This window comes from Vombatus ursinus, unplaced genomic scaffold (genome assembly GCF_900497805.2).
Source record: "Vombatus ursinus unplaced genomic scaffold, bare-nosed wombat genome assembly UNPS02010461.1, whole genome shotgun sequence".
Classification (NCBI taxonomy): domain Eukaryota; kingdom Metazoa; phylum Chordata; class Mammalia; order Diprotodontia; family Vombatidae; genus Vombatus; species Vombatus ursinus.
The window spans coordinates 11,458,000-11,482,989 of NW_020950239.1; the positions used below are offsets into that span (position 1 = coordinate 11,458,000).

A 24,990-nucleotide genomic window follows, 5' to 3' on the forward strand; every position below is an offset into this window, starting at 1 on the left:
ACTCACAACTTCAACTCTTTAACCCCTGAAAATTTGCTTCCATTTACTTAATAGAGGCAAAAGAAATCATAACACAATCACAAGTGCTCATATATAAAAGAAAATGCAGAAATAAAATATATCAGAATCCAAACATAAACCCGGCATGTAATAAATGCTTTAAAAATACTGTACTTCTTGACTTGGTCACCCCACAGATCCATTATATTAGGATTGGGCTTGTGTCTATGTAACCTAGTAACGGGGTCATAGATACTGGTGTCATGGTAAATGATTACCTGTAAAAGGAATGTAGGGACTCAGGGGTTCCAACAGAGTCTTGAGGTAGGAGTGTATCGGTCACAGTGTCACTAATGCACTTGACTCTAGCATAATGATGTTATTTTGGTCCTCTTCAAGAACTAAGGACAATAATCAGCCAACCAACCAATGCCCTCAGCAGATGTAGGAAGTGGAGAAAACCTATATGCTCAGAGTAATTCTGGCTGTGGAAATGTAGACTTCAGTGACCTGTTACACTAAGGCTAAAAGTTCTGTGAAGAACATAGCTTTTGTCTTGAATACATGCCTCCATCACTAAACTCAATGGATCTATGCTTTGACTAAAGCCTCACTGGACAACACCTCAGCCAAATTAATTGATCTATTGTTGACTTCTCTCCAATTTTCTGCTTCTAAGCTGTTCCCTTTGCTCAACTGGGTTTATTCATCAGCAGCTACACCGTCCATCACTTCTAGCTTGAAGCCTAGTGGATGCACTTCTGAAATGTGTTCTTTCACCTTTGGCTCCTCTTTTCGGGTTCAGCTCCTCTTTGAGTAAATCCACCTTAATGGTTTGGTTAGCAACCAAGTCTTGTTTTCTTTAATTTGTTTATAATCACAGAAATCGCACGTGTCTTAGTCATAAAACAATTTAATTGCATTGGTTAGTAACAAGAGTCTTATTTTATTTGCTTGTAATCACAGAAATTATTTCTTAATCATATAATAATTCGGGCGTTCGTATTGGTGAGCAACCAGATTCTTATTTTATTTGCTTATAATCACAGAAATTAATTCGTACACATTGGCTTTGCTGATGGAATGAAATGAGGGCAGGAGCTGTTTATTTCCAAACAAAAATAAAAACAGGGCACAGAAAAACTGCTCAATAAGTGTTTAAATGATCGATTGTTGGTTGGGGGAGGGAAGGCTCCAAGCTCCACAAGGGCTGAAGGGCGCCGAACAACGACTCTCCTAACATCCCAGGGCTGTGTTATAGCGGGAGGAGGGATGCGGCCTGCCCCCGACCACGTGTTCTTCGGGAGACCGCCGATTGGCTCGAGCTCCACACGTGGCCGGACGCTCTGACGCTTCCGGCGTGCTTCCGTTTCCCAGTCGCTTTCTCTTCAGTGGCCGGCGACCCGGAAAGCGGAACCCGAAGGCGTGTAGCCAAGGGGGAAGACAGAGAGTGACACCACCCCGGAAGGGGCGGGGTGAGTGCCTTCGCGGTTCCTACTTGGTCCTCCTCTGTTTTCGGCCCCCGCTCTCCGCCTCTCTCCTGCCGGAACCTTTCATCCTCATGCCCTAGTGGAAGCGGGGACTGGTTTTGACCTGGCGCGGCGCGTGTCGGTCAAGATGGCGGCGGCCACGAGCTGCTTCGGGAGAGGTAAGGAAGGGCGGGAGAGCCGGCTTCTCGTGGTCTCCGGGCAGGTCCTGGTCACCTCACCCTTGGGCCGTCGTAATGGCCTGTAGTGTCTTCATCCTCCGGTCAAGTGATCCTCCTAAGGCGCGAGTCCGACCATGTCGCCCCTCACTCCCCTCCTCAGTAACCTCCCGTGGCTCCCTATTGCCCCCAGCGTCAAAGCCAAGCCCTTCCTAGCCCGGGTGCCCCACCTTGTATGGACAGCCTTCCCCATTCCCTCTTCATTCTAGTGCCTCCGCTCTCCTGATTACTTCCTATTTATCCTGCATCCTGCTTGAACCCTTTTCTTTTTCTTTTTCAGTTGGTAAGTTTAACAGGTGCCATACCTAGGGCCCTTTTCTTTTTATCCCCATTGCTCAGCAGGAACCTGGTGCCTGCCACATGATCGGTGCTTGTCAGCTGACTTGTCAACTCTTTTCCATGCATGTTTCCCCGCATGCACCGGTGCAGCGATGCGCAGGCTGCCCGAATATTGCATTGCACGTGCACGGATAGCACAGTGGCCAGGGAGCAAGCGTCCTTCTGGGGAGGGCTTACATTGCATGTGATCGTCAGTGGATTTTTCTGAAAATCCCTAGAGAAAACATCGCAATTTAATAGCAGGAGTGTTACGCATATATTATTACATGGTATTATACATCATATTAATATATCATCATGTAATACATCAATATATTATAATATGTGTCATATATATTGTATATTACAGAGCATTATAAAAAGAATCATTCTAGCCGTACCCTTTACAAATACTATTATTGCTGCTGTCACTGATGTCTTGAAAAAAAAAAAAACAACCCAACCACACAAGACCATATATTCCCATTAATAATTACTTGATTGTTTGACCGTACTTCTTTTTGTTGTTGTTGTTGTTGTTTTTTGCTAGGCAGTGGGGTTAAGTGGCTTGCCCAGGGTCACACAGCTAGTAAGAGTCAAGGGCCGAATTTGAACTCGGGTCCTCCTGACTCCAGGGCCGGTGCTCTATCCACTGGGCCACCTAGCTGCCCCCAGTTACTTGTTTGTTAATGATGTGCCTGGGCTGGACACTTTACAAGAAAAGAACTGTCTAGCTTGCAGCCGGCTTCCCTGAAATACTGCAAGAGGTGTTGGACCGTCTGATTACTAATGCCTCGTTACGGATGAGATTTCCAGCCATCACAGCTCCGTTATTGCAAGAACAGAACACTCTCCTTAGAGGCGTCACTTCTATGAAGAACAAACAAGGCCATGCAGGCCAGATCTTTCTAAGACGTTAGGAGAATTGGGAATTATTGATGGACAGGAACTTGAAGCTGCTGATGTTACCACAGACTGTGCTGTGCAAACTTTGTTTTACCTCTGAAGGACAACAGATGTGCAACTTGAATAGGATTAAAATCTGTTGAAATACTGTGCTCTTTGTGGATGCTCAGGATAGCCTAATTATCTGTCCCTTTTATTTAACATTAGAGTTGATGGAATTTGACTTTTATAACAAATCACTCTTACTTCTGAACTGTCTTCATAAGCCAGAATTTGGGAATTGTATTTCTAAGAGATTTCATTAATATAAGCCTGGAGAGAGAGATATTGGCTGATTGTACTATTCCTGTTAAAGTTTAAGAGGCAAAGCATGTCCTTTACATGAGGTTTTTAGGCTGGTCAGGCAGCATAATCTTCAGCTTTCAGTGAACAATGATATTTGCAAAATAATGTCCTCTAAAGAAAATTAAGATTTTAAATACCTTTTTTAAAGTCAGATAAATAAGGCCTGGTAATAGGTATGTGTAATATGTTGAATTTAGGTTATTTTCTTCTTGAATTAATATTAGGTTTTGATTCTCTAAATGAATATTAATTATTGCAAAGGGATTACTTTGTCCATGATGTTTTATAAACAATACCTCAGGTTAACATCTGTGCATGAAAATAGAAAATATTTTCATGTGTACATTTGCAGTGCCATGATAGTTAAAAGGTACAACGTTGAAGATAACTGATATTATCACCAGTGCTTTTACACTGTTAATGAAATCATATCTTAACTACATTGTTTCACTGAGAAAAAAGATGCAGTTTGTATATGTTAACTTTGCGATGTCTCCCAAACATCCATTTTGAAAAACACAGCCAGCAGTTGCTAATATGAGATAGAAGGTCAGGAGAAAGATGAGGGCTGGATATATAATTTACATCTGGGAATTATCTGCAAAGAGCTAATGAAAACTTTCTATACTCTCTCATTAGCTCTTATGGAGAGGGCCCAGGGCAGCTAATTGGGGTACACCCTCAGACAGGGGACATTCTCTGGGTAAGGAACAAGTGAAGAGGACAGAAAGCGTCCAGACAGGTAGAAGGGGAGCCATGAAAATCCCAAGAGGAGAGAGTGCCTGGTAGGAGAGGATGGTGAACAGTGTCATGCAGCAGATAGAAGCCGAGAAGGATGAGGACTGTTCGATTTGGCCATTTGTAACAGGCAGCTTTGGAGTCGTGATGAGATCGGAAGGGTTGAGGAGTGAGGGACAGGAATGTAAGGGGAGGCAGTGAATGTAGATCACTTCTCTTAGGAATTTGGCCAAGAAAGCAGGGAGACTTGGGCCAGTAGCCAAGGTTTCTTTAAGGAAGGGGAGGCTTGGACTTGTTTGAAGGCAATAGAGAGAGAATCCATAGCCAGGGAGAGATTGGGACTAGAGAGAGAGGTGGGGGGAAGATCGAGGGCGTGGAAAAGGGAGGGGGCAGATTCATGGACACGGGAGGGGGGCCGGCTTTGGTAAGGAGACCTGCTCCCTCATCTGAGCCTGGAGGAAAGGAGCAGAGTAAAGGGTTTTGCGATGAAGAGGGAGCTGGGAGCTCCTGTTGGAAGGCTTCAGTTTTGTGGGGGAGGCTGGAGAAGAGAAGAGAGTGTTTTAAACTGCTTTTGTAGAGTGTGAGGGAGGAGAGAAGGGATCGCCTTACCTAGCAGGGTCCAGTTAAAGCTAACAAGAGAAATTTGTGTGAACCCAGAAGCACGGTTGGACAGCTTCCCCTCCTCTGTTCAGCACGTATAGAAGCCAAGGAGGTGGATGGAGGGTGTAATTCAAAGTTGAGTTTTGACAAGGGGTGGGTGATAGGACCACAGGGCAAGAGGTTTGAGACTCGGGGACAGTATGGAGTGGAACAGGTTGATTCGGAAGTTAATATTGGGAAGGGAGAAAAGCGAAGTCTGAGCAGCTACACAGAGCTGATTTAGGAAGGGTGAGACGGAAACAATGATAGAAGGGGATGGTCAGATAGAGAGTGGCTGAGGCTTTGTTTTTCATCATTGAAGTGGAGCATTTATAGATAACGGATGTTTCATGGGCATCTCCAACTCAACATGTCTAACGTCATTATCTTTCCTCAAATCCTCCCCTCTTCTGAGGAGGATGACTGTTTCTGTCCAGGGCACTACCTTCTTCTCAGTCGTAATTCCGTGCCATCCTTGGCTCCTTCCCCTCACGGCACATATCTAATCAGGTACCAGATACTGTTGTTTCCACCTTCCCATCTCTCCTGTAAATCACCCTTTTCTCCACTCACGCGCTCAACACCCGAGTTCAGGCCCCTTAATTGGCCTCCTTGCCTTGAGCCTGTTACCCACTCCAGTTTATCCTCTCCTTAGCTGCCAAGGCCATTTTCTAAATTAGAGGTCTGACTGCATTGTCCCCGCCCCACTCCAATCATTTCCTCTGTTGGGCATTGAAAAATCTTCTTCTGGCTCCTTCGTGCATTCCTGCCTTACCAGTCTTCCCTGGCTTCCTTTGGGCCCCAGCTAAATTCCCACACCTTCCCCAGGAAATCTTTCCTGAACCCCCTCAATCCTAGTGCCGACTGTCTGTTGATTATTTGCAGTTTATCCTGTATATTGTTTGTACAAGTTGTTTGCATGTGTCCTCGCCATCGAGAAGGGAATGTTTTTTGCCTTTTTAGTGTCCCTAGCACTTAGCACAGTGTGTAGCGTATGGTAGGCAGATGTTTATTGACTGACTCACTAACCAGTTTTCTTACACCCTCCCCCCAGCCCTTTCCAGTCCTGGTTCCTGGTCTACCTGCTGTTTCTCAGACATGATGCTCCATCTCCCACTTGTGCTGGTGGCCTCACCTCTGCAGTGCCCTCCTTCCCCACCTCTGCTTCTTCTCTGTTTCCGTGGCTTCCTTCAAATTTCAGCTCAAATCCCACAGTCCCATCCCCCGTTCCCCCCAATTGCTAATCTCCTCTCTGAGATGACGTTCTGTTCGCTCTGTATTTACCTAGGGTGTACCCAGTTATTTTCATATCATTTCCCCCTTGAGAATCTGAGCTTCCTGAGGACAAGGACTTTTTGCCTTTCCTTGCAATTTCTTCTTGTTATTTTGATGCTGGTATTTTTAGTTTTATAAACTAACTTACTTTTTTTATACTCATTAATGTACAATATTTGATAAATCATTTGCTTGAAAATCCTGCTGCAGTTGCATGCTTTAAAATAATAACATACACACCTACCTGTTCCACATGGGCCTGGTAAATGAATAAATATAAAATTGCTCTATAATAAAGATTTAATAAAGGTATCATTGCACCATCATAAAGTAATTGAGGATGGTAGTAAGATACTAAACATATATTGCCCAAACTGTGACATGCATTTGGGCCAACAGTCTGTCAGATTAATCTTTCATTATTTTTTTTCTTGGATAAACTGCAAATGGTTAATGAACTAAGCCTGGAACTGCATAGGGGAAAGAGATTGAGCTGAACTGAATTTGGGAAGTTTCTCAGTGTTGTCTGTAATCTCAGACCGCCCATTGATACAAAAGCTTACTTCCTCTGCCCCATGGGAATGGCATAAATCATGCTCTCCAGAGCACATTGTGGAAAAAGAAGGTTGGGCCGCCCGGGAGCACTGGTGCCCAAAGAGGCTGGTCTCCACAGCCTCTGTGCAGGACGTCTGGGAAATGACGGAGGGGGATCACACAAGCAGGAGAAGGTGCCAGGAAGGAATTGCAGTCTGTCCGGTGTCCAAAGGTGATAATGACACCAGGACTATGGCAAAGGAAAGATGTTTGCAAAGCACTACCACTTATCCATTCTTACGCTGAAAATGTGATAGTGATTACCTCGTACTTGAAAGTTTCTCGTGTTTTCCTTTTTCAGTTTTCCTTCAGTACCAAAGGCAATGTTTCTCCAGGATCACTTATAATGCTTCTGTTGCATCTTCTATTGTGAACGTTCAGGCAGCCAAAAGACATTATGTTGCTGCAAAGTAAGTATTTTTTTTTATTTCAGTCACTCATTTCAATGATTATTGATTGGTTTCCATTTTGAGAGTTTGTCTGTTAGGGGAACTTTTTTTTTTTTTTTTGATGAGGTGATCAGAGTTAAGTGACTCACCCAGGGTCACACAGCTAGTAAGTGTCATGTGTCTGAGAGCACATTTGAACTCAGGTCCTCCTGATTCCAGGGCCTCTGCTCTATCCACTGCGCCACCGAGCTGCCCCTAGAGGAACATTTTTGGAGGGAAGGGAGTTCTGTGTTACAGAGACTGTGGGGAGGTCTCTGCTTGGGATGATATTCTTTTAAACACTACATCACCCAAATACACTACTATATCTCCATGATTCCAAATTAGAAGCCTGAGATATGGGAAATACTCCTCTTTCCCCTCTCTTTTCTTGAGGCAGCGCATCACCCCCTTTGCTCACGAAGCTTGAATGGATCCCTCTCGCCTCTAAGACAGAATACTGGCTCCTCTGACATTTAGCACTTCTCCCAATCTGGCTCCCACCCATCCTTCTGGGCTGACTCGAGTTACCTCCACACAACTCTGCATTCTCACCAGACACCTTGTCATAAGCAGGCCCGGGCCGGAACCCTCTCTCTTCTCACTTGAGCCTTGGGAATCTTCAGCTCAGCTCCTACCTAATGCCTGAGGCCTTTCCTGATGCCCCAGACCTCTCTGTGTTTACCAGTATGTCTTATGTATTAGCTTATCTACAAACACCTCATTTCTCTCCAATAAAATATAAATTCCCTTAGTAGTGGCACCGTTTGCCTAGCACAGTGCTGGGCACATAGTAGGCTCTTAATAATGTTTGTTGAGCTGAACAAACTTATCGCCTACCCTGAGTGAGGTGCTGCACCAGACAGTGGAGAGAATGTGCGTCTATCCAGGACAGGATCCTTGCCCTCCCAGAGAAGACGGTGTCCCGGGTGATGGGCCATCTGCCCAGGTAGCCAGGAGATAGCTAGGGCACGCTGTGTTAGACAGTAATGTTAACAGGTATTCATAGATAGTTTAAACTCTGCTGTGGTTGAGAGGAGAAATAGGCCGCTCCTAGCTGTCCCTTGTTCCCCAGTCAGCCAGATTCACCAAGCGTTTGATAAGCACTCGATACCCTGCGTAAAAGGGGGAGGGGGGCCTGGAAAAACTGTCCCTGCTATCGAGGAGGTCCCGGTCTGGTAGGAGAGGCAGCGCACAGACGAGACACAGCAGGATAAACTGGAGCTGATCTCAGGGAGAAGGCACCAGCCTTAACGGGGCCTGGAAGCGCTTCTTTGAAAAGGTGGGGCGTGAGCTGGGATGTGGAGCAAGGCAGGGAGCCGGGCGGTAGCGGTGAGGAGGGGGAGAATTCGAGGCGGAGGGATAGTCGGAGGAAACGTACGGAGCTGGGAGCTGGGAGCTGGGAGACAAGCGTCTTGTACAAGGTGCAGCAAGGTCAGTGTCCAGTGGAAGACTGGAAAGGGAAAGGTAGGAGGGGCTTGGTTATGAGGGGCTTTAAAAAACAAACGGAAGAGTTTATGTTTGTCATCTCCAGATGCTTTTCTTTTTCGCAACACGACTGATGTGGAAATACGTTTTATATAACTTCAAATTATAATTGCTTGCCTTCTCAAAGTGGGGGAGGGGCTAAAGGGAGGAGTAAATAAATGAATGTACAGTTTTTTAAGAATTTAAATAAAAAGTGGAATTTGAACTCAAGGTTTCTGACTCTTTCCATGTACCAGAGCCTTTGCCCTCTAAGGAAGAAAACCATTTTTGTCCCATAGAGCACTCACTCATATAAAGGGTGAGACTCCTGGGGGCTGAAACATAACTCTCCCCCGATCCCCACTCAAATCCCATTTTACATACAGCTCAGTGGGGACGATTGAGATCAAATGTGGGGTATTTTAGTATGTCTTAATGAGTCCCTCCCTAAGGTAAGGTTGGTAGTTGAAGATTGTAAATTGAGTAATGTGCCACGTAGTACTACTGCTTTCTACTATTAGCTTTATACAAATAAAAAATTATGTATATTTAATCAAACATGAATAAAACATGAACATAAAATTTAAAAAGAAGAAATTACTTTGGAGAGAGTATTTTCAGTTGAATTAACAGGTCAGAAGCCAGACTGTAGAAAGTTAAGGGATGGGCTGGATTTTCTTTTAGCAAAATAGTTCCGACTAGAACCATTTTGCTTCTTCAAACATATACTGCTACTTTGGACAACGTATTTTTGAGTTACTTTTCCTCTTTCCCCTCGAATCCAGTGTCACAGTCATGTCACAACATCAGTCTCCACATCATTTCTGTGAAACCCTCCTTTTTCTCAACCATTTTAGGCTCTGCCACACTCCTAAATATAGGCATTAAGCCAGGACATTAAAGTTGGTCCACTGTATTTTCTAAGTGGCACGTCAAGCTTACGGAATGTGTAATTAGGGCATAAGTTTGACTTGTAATACGTACGACCTTATCAAAGTGGGATGGAGTGAAAAGATCACGGTCCTAGGACCTGGCATCCAGTACCGCCTTTGCTGCTAACAAGCCGCTCGACTATAAGCAGTGAACATCGCATCCCTGGGTTTTTCAGCTTCTTCCCCTGTGATGGGGGATGTCCTGTCTGGTGATCTCTGAAGTCCTTTTCAGCTCTGAATTTCTTAAGCACCAACTACATGCTAGACATTGGGGATGCAGAGACCAATAGTGTTGTGGACCCCAAGAAGTTTACGTTGTCCCGGCGGAACAACATGTACCCAGAGAGGTGAATGCAAGAGATACAGGTGTGTACGTACACACACACGCACACGCGCGCGCACTCAAACACGTTTGTTTGCAGAGAACACTAATGTCTGAGGAGGGTGTTAGGAAAGGCCAGAGATGGCCCCTGAGCTGCGCTTTGAAGGAAGCTAAGGATTGTAGAAGGCGGAGGGAACGGGGGTGGGGGGGTGGGGAGCCTTAAAGGGATGGAGGCATAGAGCTGGGGCATTGAATGCCAGGTATAGGAAATTAGCAAGTGGTCTGCTTTGGGCAGATTGTGCTCTTTCCAAGGTTGCCAACAATCTCTTAACTACTAATTCCAGTGGCCTGAAGTCCTTCCCCAGCGCCTCTCCTCTAGGGCCTTCCCTTGATGGACTGTTTCTTGTTGATCCTGTATACTGCTTGCTTTTTTATACATTCGCTTGCATGTCATCTCTCCTGTTAGATTGTAAGCTCCTTGAGGGCAGGGACTGTGTTTTGCCTTTTTTTGTGTCCCCAGTGCTTAGCGCAGTGCTTGGCACATGGTAGGGGCTTAAATATTTATCGTTGATCGACCTTTTCTCAGGCTTGGCCTCTGCAGGTTTTGTCGCTTCCAGTCACCCACCTGGGTGTTCCCTTTTTCCTTGTCTTCAGTCACGCTGTTCTCCCTTGATTCTCTGATCTGGCTGACTTGTTTTTCTCAGTCTCTTTGGCTGTACCATTATCCTGCTCCTGTCCAAGGGTAGTGTACCCCAAGCTCTGTCCTAGGTCCTTTCCTTTACTTATCTAACTTGTGAATGTCATTGACTCCCTTGGATTCGGTCGTCCTCATCGTGTAGATGATTCCCAAATTTATTCATTTCCTTTTTAACTCCAGACGCTTCCTGTCTGCTAGACATCTCTCCCTGGATAGCTCGTGGGCATCTAAAAAACTCAGCGTGCCCGAAACAGAGCTGATATTCTGTCTCTTCCCCTCTCTCTTTTTCTTGGTGCCTTTAACATCCTTCTCTTCACCCACCTTTGCTACTTGAGCCTGCCTGCTCTTTCATCTCCCCGATCCAGTCAGTTGCCAAGTCTGTCACTTCTAGTCTGTAACTTTCCCCGAATCTCCCTTCGATCCACACGGCCTCTGCCTTACTTGAGTTGCTCATCACCTTCCTCCTGGTCACTTCTCTGGGTTTATTCCAGCTTCTTTTTTTTAGTAGCCTTCTTGTTCTCTTTGCTTCTGGTTGCTCCCCTCTGCGATCCATCCTTCATATAGTTGCCAAATTTGTTCCAAGAATGAAGATTTGACAATCTGAGTGGCTTCCTGTTCTAAAATAAAATGGACAATTCTCACCTTGACACTTAAAGCCCTCTACAGTCTGGATCCCACCTACTTTCCCCTTCTTCTCTCTTGGTTAATGTGGCCACATGCTAGCTGTTTCCTGTCTATAGATTCTCTGCCCCCCTGTCTTGGCATAGGATGCTTCCTGCCTCCCCCATTTCCCTTTTCTCACTTCTGGGAATCTCTCGCTTCCTTCATGATACACCTCAGGTGTCTCTTCTACCTGGGACCTTTCCTGCATCATCTCTTTCCCTCATTAGATCACTTTGTATTATCTTATGTGGACCCGTGCGTGTCGGTAGAGTGTTAGCTTCCCTTGATGAAAACGGGGCCTGCTTCCCTTCTCTCTTTTCACCTGACACAGTGCCTGGCACAGAATGGTCCTTAAGGAAGTTTGTTGAATTGAGTAGAATATGTACATCTTATGGAATAAAATTTGTTTCTCGACGTTTGAGTCCTAAGGAAAGAGCCATTGACTTTCTGCAAGAGATTTCTAGATAGAGCATTTATTACGAAGTTAACAGTGGGCCATGCTGGGGATGCAGATACTAGCAAACAAGACAGTCCCTGCCCTCAAGAAGTTTATGTCCTCTGTTAGGAGGGGGAAGGATGCCAGGGCAGGCACAAGGAGGTTTGTGAGGAGGTGGGAGTGAAGGGAGCACGGCCGTGGCCTGTCAAGAAATGGTGTTTCAGGCTCTGGACTCCCCAGTTAGGGTAACGGACCCTAGGGCAGAGGGAGGCATCCCCAGGGTGGGAAAGCTGCTGGAGAGCCCTAGCCCTTGCCTCTCTTTTACTGCTGCCCCGGGTGGCTGGCCTGCCTCAGTGAGCCTGCACAGTAATGGCATAGCCCTGTCCCTGGTGCACAGGGGTTGTTGCTCAACATTGGTTTTCTTGGGTTACATTGCCAGGCTGAGAACTGGAGCGCTGCTGGTCCTGTGTTATTTCATGATGTCCCCTTTTGAGGTTGATTCCTTGGGGGGTGTAAATCTTAAGAGTTTTGCCTTTCACGTGAGGAACACCTAGCTATTACTTCTAAGTAGTTGAACGTAAAATTTTTGCTTCAATGAGTGAAATAATTTTTCCATTAGAAGAATGCTAGGACCTTGAGTCAGAATCAGCATATTGATTCAGACACAGGCCTCACCTTTTCTTCAAATCTAGCTTGTATAAAATCTATATGTATCACTTTTCTTTTTCAGTGGTACCGGTTTTTTTCTCCCTTTCAAAAAGATCTCATTTTAGGAATTTGGCCTGTCTTTTAAGGGCAGTCTGCATTCTGTTCCTGCTCGGGGTGTTAATAAGTAGCCTTTGCCTGAAACATTTAAGTATAAACGTATTTATCAGATTCTCCAGTAAACTTTCTTTAAGCCTACAGAAACTATAACAAACCTGTAATTTTTCATTGTGTTATAGTTTTTATTGCATCCAATGAGAGTTCTGCCCTTAGACATTTCCCCCTGATGTCATTTGTTTATTTGAAAGCATTTTGAAAATTTTTTTAAATTATGACCTTAAGCATTGAAAAAGAGTATTTTTATACATACCAAAAGGATTTTATAAAAAACTGAGGATCTCTATTTAATATTGTGAAAAAGTTTGTGCAAATTCTACACATTGCTTTGAAAATGCTTCTGCTTGTCCATGTGGCCTTCCAAGCTTTCTTCACATTAAAAGACAAATGATACAATGACTTTCCTTTGGAAACATCACTTTTATTGATAGTGTTCCCTCTACCCCTCATTAAAAACCAAGAGAAAAAAAATCCAAAACTCTAGTAACAACAAAGGCAAAGAAAATGAGTCTTCACAATGGCCACGTCCACAAATGCATGTCTTTGTACCTTGCGTCTATCACCTCTCTGTTAGGAGGTGGCTGACATTCTTCATTGTAGGTCCTTGAAACGTGACTGCTCATTGCATTGATTAGAGTTCTTAAGTCCTTCAGAGTTAGGGGTCTTAGAATGTCACTGTCTTTGTTTAAACTGTTCTCCTGTTCTCACTAACTTCATTCCACATTGCTTAACACTGCCCAGGATTCTCTGAAACTGTCTCTTGTCATTGCTTATGGTGGTTAGGATATAGAAAGTGAATCCTCTTTTCCACTAGGTTTGCTGCTGTAGGTGATGGGCTGGAAGCAAGACATGGTTTGGGGAGCCCTGCAATTCTCTGGGCTCTTGGGCTCTGGGTTTGCTGGCAAATCCTCTCAGAAAGGCTTTACTAAAAATGGGGGGGGGAGAAAATACTGGCAATTTATATCTATATACTGTAGATAGTAGCTGCAAAGAAGGAATAGCAGTTGAAATTCTGAGCAGGTTCATTAAAGGCAAAATTCAAGAGTGGAGCCAGTAGTAAAATCGATCACCTCAAATGTCTTTATACAAATTTCCAAAGTTTAGGCAATAAACAAGAGGAACTTGGACTCCTAATGTAAGGAAGCAAATGTGACCTTCTGTCACTGAGACCTGGAGTGAAATACATGAAGAGAATGTGGCTCTGGATGGATGTAACTGATTTGGAAGAAACAGGATGGGTGAAAGATGGACTAGCATTGTATATTTAGAAGTTATATTCGTGAGGAAATGTAGGAAAGGGGGGCCTTTCACTGAAGATCATTAGAGGGAGAAACAAATGTTTTCATCATCAAGAGTATACTGACCAGCCTTCTTTGGTCAGTGTATTCTAACCAGTGGTCTTGAATGCAGATAGCAAAGGATCCCTACAGCAGCATGTTGACTTAGAAAACAACAAATCAGCAGTATCTAGGTTGTACTAATGTTATTTTGTTAAACATTTCTCAACTGCGTTTTAATCTGGTGCTTTTGACACCTCTAGTGTAGACTTGTCTGGACCAAAAGAGGAAATAGATGAGGAGTTCGGAAAATGGACCCCAAGCCTTCGCAGAGGCAAGATAGAGGAGTGATGAGGGCCTGATAATTCAGGGACTTGCCTTGGTAATTTCTTTCATCAAAAGGTGAAAGAATCAGTAAGGGGAAATTCTGTAACGGAGCTGGTTCCCTTGGTAGGAGGAATTGGATTTTGGATTGGAAATAATGGGAATCCTGGAGGGAAGTAACCAGTCCTCCCTAGAGTTTGTGGTAGAGAACAAAGCTAGGTGTAGTTTGACAAAGCCAGACTTCAAAGAGAAGATTTCAGAGGGTTCAGAGGAAGGCTAGGTAGCATCCTCTGGACTGAATTTCTATAGGTGAAATCAGCCTGGGAGGGATGGGAAAGGAAAGAATGAAGTTCTGGAGACACAAAGGGAAACAATTTCTAATGAGAGTTCGGAGTGATATGAATGTACTAAGGACCCACTGAGGCAGCTTTATTTAACCAGGCAGTTTAGGAAGAAAGCAAGCTGTACAGAGGATAGAAGCAAGGCCCACTGACAGGACTCATCCTCTTAAGAGCTTGGTATGTTCCTATAAAAGTAGCGTCAGGGGTTATTAAACCTCAGAATGAGCTGAGCCAGGCAAGGAAAGTTAAGGACAACAAAAAGGGATTGGAATTATTTTTTTTTAATGGAAATAGTATTTTATTTTTTTCCAATTACATATAAAGATAATTTTCAACATTCATTTCTTTAAATAAGATTTTGAGTTCCAAATTTTTCTCCCTCCCCCCCCAAGAGGGCAAGCAATCTGATAGAAGTTATATATATATGCAATAATGTTAAACACATTTCCGCATTAGTCATGTTGTAAAAGGAGAAAGAGAACAAAAGGAAAAAAAAAACATGGAAAAACAAACAGTGAAAAATAGTATGCTTTGATCTGCATTCAGACTCCATCAGTTCTTTCTCTGGATGTGGATAGCATTTTCCATTGGATAATTTTTTTCTTTTTTTCATTGGATAATTTTTTAAAAGCTGTATTGGGGTGGTCTTAAAGATGGGATATGCCTGCTGGGGTGTAGGGGTAGGAGTGGGCAGGATGATAATTGTCAACGGTTCTCAACAGGAAGTTGATATCCAAGGTAACTTATACACAGAGAATAAGAGGGCATTGAGTTACCTTTGATGAGTTTAGGTCATTGCTTAGATGAACTCTGTCCTCTAGTGCAGAAAGAACTCAGTGTGATTGCTAAGCCACTGATTCCTGCACCGATCAATTCTGGACTAGATCCTTGAAGAGCCGGTCAGTGAGCATCTAGAAAGGGAGTAGTGATTACCAAGAGCAAGCTTGGCTTTACTGAGAACAGGTCGTTGGCTTCTTTGGCAAGGCTTCCCAAAAGAGTAGATACGAGAAACAGTTTACCTAGATTTTGACAAAACCCTAAGACATCTTCTGCTTGTAGAAAAGTCAGAGACATGACATACAATGAGATGGGTTTGAATGGATTCTGAGAGTATTGTTAATGGTTCAGTATCATTTCTCCTCCTACCCTCTCTCCTCTCACCGATCACATTGTGACTTACCATTTTTATGCTGCTTTATCACCCTATTGGAATATTAAGTTCTGAGAGAGCGGGGACTGTGTTCAGCTTCATATTTGTATCTCTCTGTAGTGTTTCACGCATTACAGTAGACACTTGGAAAACATCTGTCAAAATGAATTTAAAATTATTACCATGAGAATTAAATGGCTTCTTTGTCAATTTAATTTTTCCATGCTTACATAGGACTTGAGAGTTTACAAATATGATAGAAAAATGAGGGTATTTTCCCATAATATTTATTTTAGACAGACTAGATCAGGGGAACCTGCGGCCTTAAGGGCACCTGTGGCCCTCTAGGTCCTCAAGTGCAGCCCTTTGACTGAATCCAAACTTCACAGAACAGATCCCCTTAATAAAAGGATTTGTTCTGTAAAACTTAGACTCAGTCAAAAGGCCGCACCCAAGGACCTAGAAGGCCACATTGGCCTGAAGGCCGTAGGTTCCTCACCCCTGGGATGGATAGTTGTTGAAACACAAGTTCTTTAGGGCCCATTTTCTGTTAACCCCATTATTCCTGTACTGAGTTAAAAACGAAAGTATGGGGGCAGCTCGCTGGCGCAGTGGATAGAGCACTGGCCCTGGAGTCAGGAGGATCTGAGTTCAAATGCAGCCTCAGACACATAACATTTACTAGCTGTGTGACTGTGGGCAAGTCACTTAACCCGATTGCCTAGTCCCGTCCCGCCCCCCCCCCCAAAAAAAATAAAAGTATGTTTTCCCAGGTTGCATGTTTAAATATTTTGGAGCAAACAAGGTAGATACAGAAGTGCTTGGGCACTTTGCTTAGACATGTTCTGTTTTCCATCCAAAGGGCGCAGACAGCAGACAGTTAGAAATGAGCATCAGTGTAACAGTCTGTTTTTAGCACTTCTGTTGAATTGCTGATTTTATGAGAGGAGCACTAGCAGTGATGATAGATGTTTATTGAGTGTTAAAGGTATGTAGAATATGGAATTTCTGACTGGATTTGACTTTGAGTCTTCTCAGAATAACAATTACGTAGTGTATCTCATGTAAATTTCAGTTGTAGAGCACCTATCCAGAAGAGAATTGCATTTTGGGGAAATTTCACTGTCTTAAAAATTTGTTATTTTTTTGTGAATTGATGGGCAGTTTCAAAACTTCTAGTCTTATGTCCAGCTTTTTCATTGTTCCTTTTCCTATCGTGCGTTTTTATGCTTTTCTTTCTAGATCTTTTGGAATCCGTATTGTGATAGTTAATCTTCAATGTGTGTTTTTCCCCATAGACCTGCAAAAAAGCAAAAAAAAGGCTCTAAAGTGCAAACTTCAGATGCAAAAACAGACGATACCGAAAAGCTAAAGACGTACACTTACATGGAGGGTGAACCTGAGGACGATGTCTACTTAAAACGCTTATTCCCAAGGCAGATTTATGAAGTGGATAAAGCAATTAATTTACTTAAAAAATTTCAAATTCTGGACTATACTCACCCAAAGCAAGGTGTCTATCTTGATTTGACCCTGGATATGGCACTGGAGAAGAAGAAGGTACGGACTGTCATTTAAAATAACTGAGTAAATCCGAAAAAGAGGTTAAAGTATAATTAAGTTGTTGTTATGGATGTTGAGCAGAGATTTATTAGCAGAAAAAACTTTTTTTTAAAAGGAAATGTTATTTTGGAAAATCGAAGGACCAAGACAGTTTACGTTTTATTCCCATCTAACAATGGTTTCTGTCGGCTGAGGTGTAGTATTCCTGTCTTACTCTGGAACTGCTGACAGTGATGCCATTTGTACAGATTATTTTGCAGAATCAAAGCCCGTCATTTTCTCTGCCAAACATTAATTTAGATGCTTCCTTCCTGTTGTGCTCGCTGGAACTCCCGTTCCACAATAAACACATTCCCCTTGCCCTGGTCCTCTTGTTCTCGTACTCCTTCCGTCTACTAGCTTTCACTGAAACCTGGCTCCCTTTGGTGAGGCTGTATTCCTGAGTATCTTCTCCAGCACTGGCTGTATCTTTTCTTACACTCCGCTCCTACACGCTCTACACTGGTCTCGGGGGGATGAGGGGAAGAGTTGGAAGACACTTCCTTCCTGCTCTCACTTCCACACTCTCCCTTCACCTTGATCACCCAGAAACCTTTCCTCCTTTGAATTCAGAATGTCCACCCAGTCTCCACCATGGTGGCTGTAGTGTACGGAGCTCCTTGGTCGTCCCGCCTTCTTTCTCGAGACGGGTCCTGGCTCGTCATCTTCCTCTCCTCATCATCTCCTGTCTATGTACTAGGAGACTTCAGTCTTCCCATTTATACACTTTCAGATTCCCTGTCAATGCCTTCAGCTTCCTTAAATGCTCCTGCGCCCCTTCCCTTTGGCCAGTTGTACCCCGTGTCTCACTGACCCTCAGGGGTTCCACTTCATTCATTAGAAATCCACCTCTTCTTGTGCTTCACACTTCCTAAAACTATTTTCCATTGTTCCCTCCATCCCTCAGTACTCTCTCTAGACGTCATCTCTCCTCTGAATTCACTTTCCAGTCTTGATCTCAGTTAGCCCGCACTGTTGTCTGTACTTGATTCTCTTACCTCCTTGTCCTGTTCCCACTCTTCTCTTGCCAGACCTCAGTCCCATGTGGCTGCTACAGTGCCTCCTCCTGTGTTCCTATTCACAAGGTCTAGGAAGCTAGAAAGAAGCTCACAACTGTGCTGTGTGGCTATATATTAAATTTGTGTGAGCTGACTTTAATGGGGCCCTCACTGCAGCAAGGCCGTTTGATTTCCTATCTCGCTCCCCAACAGAAGCTGCTTCAAACCTCTTCCCTCTTTAACCCTCCCACGCCTCCTCCTTCCCCTTCTCCGCTGAGGGTATCACCTCTTACTGTACTGAGAAAAGTGAAGCTATTTGATGTGAGCTCCTTTTTCCATTCACTTCATTTCCTAATCTCTTAAAGTCATCCCCCATGCCCTCCTTGTTAAGGCCAACCCCACTATGTTGTACTTGATCCCACCCCCTCTCCTAGTGGTATACTGGGGCTGGTTTGTCCTGGCTTGTGGGGTCAGTTGTTAAACTCAAGACATTGGATAGTCCAGTCAACTTTTGCACTGGTAGTGATATTTCTTGCTTTAAAAGAGTTAGTGTCAAAGTGTATTTTCAGTACATTATTGTCTACTTTAAATGATTGTGGCTTTAATAATGAATATTTGAAAGCAAACTTTATTGCATTTTGTTCTGATGGTTCTAATACAATGCTGGGAAGAAAGTCTGGAGTAGCTTTGTTACGCTTCTGTTAATAAAATTGTTAAGAAAATTTTCTAAAATCTTCATTTCACAATGTATAAATCATCTGGGTGGCCAGCTAGGTGGCTCAGTAAAGTGCCAGGCATAGAGTCTTAGAGACCCGAGTTCAAATCTGGCCTCAGATACTTCCTAGCTGTGTGACTCTGGGCAAGTTCCTCATCTGTAAAATGAGCTGAAGAAGGAAATGGCAAACTACTCTAGTTATCTTTGTCAGGAAAACCCCAAATGGGTCATGAAGAGTCAGACGTGACTAATCTCCCCCCTCTTCCTCCCCCAAAAAACTGCAGCGATCACTGGATGGTTCAATAGCTGAAATAAAACAAGTTAATAATTTAATAATTTAAATTTTATTTTAATTTAATTTTAAAATGTTTCTAGGTAAATTTTATTCTATTTATCACCAATTTAATAAACTTAATTATTAGATTATTATTAAAGACGTTGAAATTATTATAATTGGTTGAGTACTGGGACTGAAATAGGCAGCATGTAGTTTATGAGCTGCTACTTGTCTACATATTCTGTATTTTATATGCATTTTCCTCAGTCTTCTCATTCTGTTTTTCCAAGAGATTAGTTAGCATTAATTTCTTGCATTTGAGATCTTCAAGATCTTGATCTTCTGATTTTACTTTCAATCACATTACAATCAAGATCAATTAACATTCGGAAAATATAAAAAAAAAGTACCATAAGAACTTTGGAAAATTTAAAGATTGGTACTGGAAAACATGCAGCTGAAATTAAAAATTTGGTTGCCAGTTAAATTTAAAGGCATTCCATTTAATAAAAATACTAAATTTAATGCTCTTCCTGTAAATGTGATACTAAAAAATATAATTCATCACATGAACTCATATCTTTTGTCAGATAGAAACAGTGAGAGCATTTTAATTATTTTGATTGATTGGAACTATCTCCTTAGCCTTATGAAGAATTGACTTCACCATGGATAGCTAGTGAAAAAAAATATTAAGTAAAAAAAAATTTTTATTTTTATTTTTATTTGGTTTTTGGTGAGGCAGTCAGGGTTAAGTGACTTGTCCAGGGCCACACAGCTGTAAAATTTTTTATAAAAGTGAAATTGATAGAAGCAATTTTCAGAATTTCCTAGGTAATAATGTAGACTGGAATAATGTTCCCGTCTCTGCAGCCAAGCACAAAGCTAAAAAAGTTAGCACGATTACAATGCTGATGCAGGAAGAAGCTTCAATCTAATGAATATAGATTGTATAAGGATGAGAAATACTTTAATATTAGGTAACATTAGATTTAATAAAAATACATTTATTGGGAAAAGAGTTTGCAGACTGGGATCCAGCTTGTTTGTTAAATCATGATTGAATTGAAACCATAGGTTGGCTATGGATACGAGTGGAAAAAGTCCACAGAAGTGTTCTGTGAGGATCATTTGGCTATGTGGAATTTACAGTGAAGAGGACTGCATGTTTTATTATTATTTGCAAATTGTTTGCTACACATCTGTTATAAAGGCAGAATTTATAATAAACATATGTACATATAAATATCTCCCCCCACCCCCAGCTGATTGTTAAACATTTACCAGCACACCACTGCTCTCTGGTCTTCTGTAGCACATTGCAACCTCAGCTATACTCACTCTTTAATCTTCAACCTTTTTCCATTAACTGGTTCCTTTCCTACTGTTTTCAAGCATGCCTCAGTCTCTCTTATCCCTAGAAAACCTTTACTAGACTTGCTCCCTCCTCCCCCAAAGCTCTAATCCTATGTCTCTCCTCTCTTCCTCAGCCACACTCCCCTCAACTCTCTGTTTCCTCTCCTCCCATTCTCCATTTGCATTCTGGTTTCTGCCTCATCATTTGACTGGAACCAGCTGCTGTCTTCAAAGTTGCCAATGATGCCTTAATTACAAACTGCTTGGCCTTTTCTCGGTACTAATTATTCTTGACCTTTTCCTGCTTTTAGCACTGTTGACTACCCTCTGCTCCCGGGTGCTCTTTCTTGCCTGGGTTTTTGTGACGCTGGCCTACTGGTTCACCTCCTACCTGTCCAACTACTCATTTTCCATCTCCCTTGTTGCCTCTTTATCCGTATCACCCTCCCATACCTCTCTGTATGTATTCTGACCGAGGTCCTATCTGCGATTGTCATGATTGAAATTAAGGTAAATGAAAGACAAGGTTCAGAGCAGGATAAATTTGTTAGTTAGGCTGGCGATAACCAATATGTTGAGTCAATGGCCTCTCTCCTTGACCAAAGACCTTGACTGATAACCAAGCGAAATCTCAGAGCATTGTAAGTTTATCTTCTTCTGATTGGCCTGACGTTAAGTCATGATAATCCCAATTGGTAGACGTTTTAATGAGGAGCTGAGTCACCTCAGCTCCTCCTCATTACTTTTTCCATGGGAGATGGGAGTAATATTCAGCTGATAGGATTAGTCTGCAGCCTTGTGTGTAGTCACCTGGGGTTTGGATTGAATCAACTTTAATTTGGGGTAGAGATTGAATCCACAAAGCACTGCTGAGAAAATTCCATCCTTTCGATCTTATATTTGCCCATGTTAGTGTTCAATGAAGATGGGAGAGGCCAGAGTAGTGTTGAGCTACATTTCCACTTTTCCACTTCTGCTAAAGAGATATCTCTTAAGGCTTTCCATCTCATGCATTAAGCTTCACAGTCCCTACATAATTACAGGACACATTTCTCCAGAATGGAAATGAAGGGTAAAGTTGCAAAGGTAAGGAGTTTGGACTTTGAAGGTATTGGGAGAGTTTTAAGCCCATGCCAGCTTTGATTGTCTTAAAAATAGAATTAAAATCAATTTTCAATTTTACAGAACCCTCTTCTGCATTCCCTATTTTGGTGACCTCATGAGTTCCTATGGGTTTAACTAGCATTTCCATCAGATTACCTCTCCCCTTCTATATATACATACATATACATGTATATGTGCGCACACACAAATATATACACAGACTTTTCAGATAGCTTGCTATGCAGATGACTCCCAAATATATCTATATCTATCTAGATCTGACCGGTCCCACTCTTTTCTCTAAGCTTTAGTCCCGTATCACCAGTTGCTTATTCAAGCTGGTTGGCCCAGGGACACCCTGAACTCATTATCTTTCCTCCAAAATTCATCCCTTTTCTAAACCTCCCTATTTCTGTCACAGGTACCCCAAGTTCAAAACCTTGATATTATTCTTAAGTGTTCAGTCTTACCCCACAAAGCCAATGCTGTTTTACCTTCACAATATTTCTCACACCTCCCTCTTCTCTTTACTATCACCTAGGTTCAGGTCCTCATCACCTCTGGCTTAGATTAGGGCACCATCTAAAACTGCTGTCAAAATAATTTTCCTTAAGTGTAGGTCTGAATGCTCAATCAGCTGCTGAACAGAACTTCTCTGTTGAGGCTTTAAAGCCCTTCCCAGCCTCTCCTTCCAGCCTCCTTGAGCAGTCCTTCCCTTCCCACACTCGGCAGTCCGCTCTGTCTCCCGGCTTTGTGCCTCAACATTCGTCGACTGTCTCCCATGCCAGGAATGGGCTTCCTCCTCCTTTCTTCCTCCTAAGAGGCTGCTCCACCACCACCAGCTTCCTGAAGCTTCTTCTGATTGTCCCACCTGCTCGTGCTCCCCTCTCAAGCTACCTCGTGTTGAATCACTTTATGTTCTTGTTATGTGCTGTGTCCTTGTCAGCAGACTTTTCTTCCCCATTCGGACATTAGCTCCTTGTCCGTAGGGATTGTTTCATCCTTTGTCCTTGTCTCCCAGCCTTCCTAGCACTGTGCTTGCTACTTTTTTTGTTTCATTTTTTCAGTCTTATTCATGACTCCTTATGGGAATTTCTTGACCAAGATACTAGAATGGTTTGCCATTTCCTTCTCTATCTTATTTTAAGGATGAGGAAACCAAGGCAAACAGGATTAAGTGTCAGAGCTATTAAGTGTGCCTGAGGCTGGATTTGAATGAAGGCAGAGGAGTCTCCCTGACTTCACTGTGCCATCTAGCTACCTCCCTGTAGTACTTAGTAGCTATTTCATAAATACTTGTGGGTTGATTGATAACTCCTGCTGAATATCAGTACCGCCTATCTTGCCTGTTTTTCTTCCAGTTTTCTGTTTTCTTTCTTTTCCTTTCTTCGAGGATCTGTGATTTTGTTGCCGAGGGCACTCTGACCACTCATGTTGATTTCAGCCCGGCTACAAGTCAGTGTGTGGTCTTCAAGAATTTATGTGGCTAAAAAATTCATTACTTAGTGATGTGTCTTTAGATGATTCAGCCTCTCCAGTGTGTGTTTTGCTGACATGGCCTTTGAGAGGCCAGGTTCATCCCATACTATATAAAAAGAACTTGAGTAGAACATGCTGTATTTCAGAAATTTATTGCATATTCCTTTTCTCCAGGTACCAGTAGGAATATGATATATAGGAACAACATACATATATTATCTTCTAGGTATAGGAATGGAAATGTGCAATTCTCTTCCTTCCTTTCATTTTTCTCTTTCCCTCATTTGTAAAGATAATATCACTCAGTTTCCAATTTCTTGCATTTTATGTAGGCCTATTAGAAAGGTCCCTTCACTACTTTTATATATCTTCTCAATGCGTACGAACCCTCCACTGGTGCAGGTGGCCACCCATCCACACCTTCTCATCCTGCGTAACTATTGTCTGTTTCCTCCCATAAATCTTCTGCATGACCTGCTAAGATGGCTGCCTGAATGGGAGGAGTACTGCCTTGTTCCTTCATACCTCCTCCAGCACAACACTGTAATTTGCACCATACAACTTCATTGGAACCAAGAATTTAAGCGAGATGACCTATGGTCATCTATATACTGTTTGGGACTAATGTACTTTTTGGCTCTTAATCCAAATATGACAGTTTGCCCAAATGTTTTGGTGTAGATCCTCTCCCCCATGTGCCAAGAAAATATTTCAATTTTAGACAATGCCACTTGAGGTTTTTTGGGGGGGATCCCCCCTCCCCCATGATTATTTATGTAGTACAGTTACTGGTGGATTAGTGGGGTGAGGGGAAAAGATGGGGTATGTAGTGGAATATGTTAGTTGTGTGCTTATAAGCAATGAAAGTGTTTTTAAAAATCATGAATTTTTTTTTTCTCTTTTGCATTTTAGAAAAAGGTGGAGCCATTTGTCAGTGTCCTTAATTTCCCATATCCTTTTACTTCAAAGGCTAAAAAAATTCTGGTATTTACAGAGGTAGGTAAACTTTATGAACCGTTTATATAAAAAGATGTTTATTATTAGAGATATCTAAATAATTATTTAGTCTGATTTATTCTTTTTTTAAAATTTTAATTAATTAATTTAGTTTTAGTTTTAGTTTTCAACAATCACTTCCATATGCTTTTGAGTTTTAAATTTTTTCTCCCCCTCTCTCCCTTTCTCCTTCCCCAAGATGGTGCACAATCAGATATAGGCTCTACATATACATTCCTATTAAACATATTTTCACATTAGTCGTGTTGTGAGGAAGAATTAGAACCAATAGGAGGAACCACAAGAAAGAAGAAACAAAACAAAACAGAAGAAAAAAAACAGCAAATAGTATGCTTCTATCTGTATTCAGACTCCATAGTTCTTTCTTTGGATGTGGATAGCATTTTCCATCATGAGACCTTTGGAGATGTCTTAGATCCTTGCATTGCTGAGAAGGGCTAAGTCTATCAAATTGGTCATTGCACAACATAGCTATTACTGTGTACAACACTCTACTGGTTCTGCTACCTTCACTCAGCATCAGTCCATACAAATCTTTCCAGGTTTTTCTGAAGTCCTCCTTTTTTTTTTTTTAAATTTTTTTAGGTAATTGAGGTTAAGTGACTTGCTCGGGGTCACACAGCTAGTAAGTGTCAAGCGTTTGGTCAGAGGCCAGATTCGAGCTCACGTCCTCCTGACTTCAGGGCCAGTGCTCTATCCACTGTGCTACCTACCTGCCCCCCTCATCATTTCTTATAGCACAATAGTATTCCATTACATTCATATAGCACAACTTGTTCAGTCATTCCCCAATTGATAGGCATCCTCTCAATTTCCAATTCTTTGCCACCACACAAAGAGCTGCTATAAATATTTTTGTATACGTGGGTCCTTTTCCCATTTGTATGATCTTTTTGGGATACAGCCCTAGAAGTGCTGTTGCTAGTCAAAGGAGATGCATATTTTTATGCCCCTTTGGGCATAATTCCAAATTGCTGTCCAAAATGGTTGGATCAGTTCACAAGTCCACCAACAATGCATTAATATTCCAATTTTCCCACATTTTCTCTTATCATTTTCCTGT

General features: G+C 42.5%; 1 protein-coding gene across 1 annotated transcript in view; it reads left to right on the forward strand.

Annotated features, from left to right (window-relative positions):
- The first annotated feature begins 1,453 nt into the window (after window positions 1-1,453).
- MRPL1 (mitochondrial ribosomal protein L1) overlaps window positions 1,454-24,990 on the forward strand; it is a 48,857-nt gene continuing 25,320 nt past the window's right edge. Inside the window, exons 1-4 of the mRNA XM_027854453.1 lie at window positions 1,454-1,648; window positions 6,822-6,930; window positions 16,678-16,939; window positions 23,823-23,906. Of these exons, the coding sequence (XP_027710254.1) occupies window positions 1,618-1,648; window positions 6,822-6,930; window positions 16,678-16,939; window positions 23,823-23,906 (486 nt within the window). The 5' untranslated portion in view covers window positions 1,454-1,617. The remainder of the gene's footprint in view (window positions 1,649-6,821; window positions 6,931-16,677; window positions 16,940-23,822; window positions 23,907-24,990) is intronic.